At 53.6% G+C, this 2,889-nt stretch overlaps 1 protein-coding gene across 1 annotated transcript; it reads right to left on the bottom strand.

Moving 5' to 3' along the window:
* Window positions 1-874: 874 nt before the first annotated feature.
* On the bottom strand, window positions 875-2,089 carry LOC121102287 (UPF0472 protein C16orf72). Its single transcript, XM_040627917.1, has one exon. It carries the CDS (start codon window positions 2,087-2,089, stop codon window positions 1,232-1,234), a length of 858 nt encoding a protein of 285 aa, XP_040483851.1. The 3' UTR covers window positions 875-1,231.
* Between the last annotated feature and the right edge of the window lie 800 nt (window positions 2,090-2,889).

The following is a 2,889-nucleotide window of genomic DNA, read 5'->3' as shown; positions in this document are numbered from 1 at the left end:
TGTTCAAACACAGAGATTCTATTTTCTGATTTCTAAATTGATCTGTTTTCCTGCTTTTTCTAAAATACAGTGGATTTTAATGCTTTACTGGCTTTTATTTATAGAGAAGGGAGAACATTTACTGAGTACCTTTACGTGTTAAGCAGTGGGCTAGATACTTAAATTATGGACATCATCTTATCCTCATGACTACTTTAGGAGACACACAGTTCCATTTTACAGATGAAAAACTGAGGTCAAGAGACATTACATGATTTGCCCAAAATCATGCAGTGAAGTTGTGGGACTAGGATTTTACGTTGGTCCTTTTTTAATACACAGCTCATGCTCTTTTAGTTATATCATGCTGTATCCTTAAATAAAACCCAGTCCATTCTCACTACTCTGTCTTCCAATTCAAAACAGAGATCACCAAAAAGATGGAACAGCAGGGAAAGGAACTTTTTACATTCCTCAGAGAAAGGAGCAACACTGGGCCACCAGGAACACCATCTTTGATCTCAGGACCTCAATTATTGGCTTAATCTTCCTAAAGAGCACTGAATTGACTCAATATCAAGTATTACCTGCCCAACCATTATAGCATCCCTTTACACCATCACATAATCACCATAATAAACAGCTATCAAAAAAAAAAACCCACCTCACAGCCTAATATGTATTACTTGCACACTTTGTACAAATTAGGTGCATGGTAAAGTGGAGCAAAAATAGAAAACTCATTTCACCAAGATGTCAAGTTTAACATTTTGATAAAATGTAACTGAACTGGCAAAAAATGGTTAAAGCAAAAAACCAAATAATAGAGGATAAAAGTATCCTACAACCAAGTAAACACCTGTTAGTCCTTCCCATTTAAGAATTTTAAATAAGGTCACATTTATTCATTCAACAAACATTTATTGAGCACCAGCAACTGTGCTAAGTGCTAAGGAATATAACTGTGAACAAGATAAACCAGGCTCCCGCTTTGACCAAATAACTTCTGCTTGTTCTGATCTTGCTAACTACTACATAATACTTGTTCTCTGCTAGAATTATATTTTTGGGAAAGTCAGAGTCATACGAGGCCTCTTCTAGAATACTTTAAAAGTTTCTTTATGGCAAACTTGACAGAAATCTTTGTTTAACTTTTAGACGAAAACGATGGTCTCGAGTATCCTTTTGACAAGCACGTTGAAGGTCCAGTTAGCGCTCAAGTAACATGGCGGCTGGCGGCCAACGGAGCGGTTCAGACCATTCGGTTGCGCTTGTGGGTTGGGGAGTCTGTGACACTATCCCCGCACTGGGCCGAGGTGCGCTTGCGGGTCCCCCCGCTGTCCAGGCGGAGGGCCAGTTCTTCTGAGTTGAAGGGGTTCAAGTCGTCCTCGAAGAAGCTACTTTTTCGGCGTCCGCCACCAGCGCCATTGGTGGAGACGCCATTGCTGGCTACGCCACTGGCTTGAGGCGGGGAGCCGGGTGCGCCAGATCTCACGCTGATGCTCGCCATGGCACCACTGAGGCCATGCAGGGCGATGGCCTCGTGGAAGGGCTGCAGGTCGACGTCTACGGACGAACTGGATTCGGTGGCTGTGGCCTGGCCGGCGGCCGCGGCAGGCGCCTTCGGTGGCGTCCTGGGGGTGCGCGATGGTGGAGGTGCGGGGGGCACTTTGCCACACAGGAAGCTAATCAGGTCTTCGCGGAGAATGGTGCTCCGGCCCTTCTTCACCCACTCCAGGACATCTTTGATGCGACGCTGGTAACCAACCTGGACACCCAGGTCGAAACTTCGTTGGTGGGCATCCCCGCTCTCTTTGTAGAGACTGGTCACGGCCATGGCCGCATTCTGGAAGGGGTCCCACATGGACAGTTCTGGCTGTTGGCATCCGGAATCCTTGTAGAGCTGGGCCACGGCGGTGGCAGAGATCTGGAAGAGGTGCCACAGCCTCTGCTGCTCGTTCTTGAGCCCCGCTGCCTCCGCGGCTGCCTCCTCCTGCAGCTCAGGGGGCAGCTGCTCTTCCTGCTCGGCCTCGGCCAAGCACTGGCGTTCCCACTTGGAGAACCAGTGCTCCGCGACCTCGGCCGCGCCCTCCTTCTGCTGCTCCTCCATCCTCCTCCTCCTGGCCCTTCGTCTCCTCCACCGCCGCCTCCTCCTCCGCCTACTCTTGCTCCTCCACCTCCACCTCACCTCCTAGTCCGAGCTCCCCTCCTCCTTCTGTAGCCGCCGCCACCGCCACCGCCGCCGCCTCCTCCGCGTGCGCCGGCGGGCGGTCGCGCGGGCGGCGGGGCCCTGAGGCCAACTGTTCCGGCGCGCGCCGCCCGCGGCCCTGGTGCACGCCCCGCCCCGCCCCGCCCGGCCCGGCCCGGCCCCCAGCTACGCCGCGGAGATAACTCCGCAGCCGCCGGCGCCGCCTTGCTGCCCCCTTCCGGCCCCGCAGTCCGCTCCTAGGGCCCCCCCATGGCGCCGCGGCCTCCCCGCCGTTGCTGCCGCCTCGCTCGCCGCCGCCGCCGTCCCGCAGCTCGGCCCCAACCCCCGCTCCGCGGCGGCTGCCGCACCAAGAACTCGGAGGGGGACCCGCTGGAGCGCTGCCTCAACGCGGCGCTTGCCTACCACTTGGCCCCCTTTTCACACATTTTTGAGACTTGTCGGCTTCATCCAATGAGCTGATCAAATTTTACATCCTATGTTGCCAGAGAGGATTATGGGGCAACTTCATGGTGTCGATCACATCCAGGGCGCCGATCCGGGAAGGCCGGGGGGGCGTGTAGAGTGGAAAGAGCATGGCCCCCGTGAATAGGCAAGCAGTCTGAAATCCCAGCAATGCCCTCTACACAGTAGGTACCCAGGAAACGTGTTTTACGCTGATCGACGCAGTAGAGGGGGGGAAAAAATCGTATCATAACTCTGCT

The sequence above is a fragment of the Ursus maritimus genome (assembly GCF_017311325.1).
Source record: "Ursus maritimus isolate PB19 chromosome X unlocalized genomic scaffold, ASM1731132v1 scaffold_X1, whole genome shotgun sequence".
In the NCBI taxonomy this organism is placed as follows: domain Eukaryota; kingdom Metazoa; phylum Chordata; class Mammalia; order Carnivora; family Ursidae; genus Ursus; species Ursus maritimus.
The sequence above is the reverse complement of the archived record's forward strand: the minus strand, read 5'-3'. Positions and strand labels throughout refer to the sequence as shown.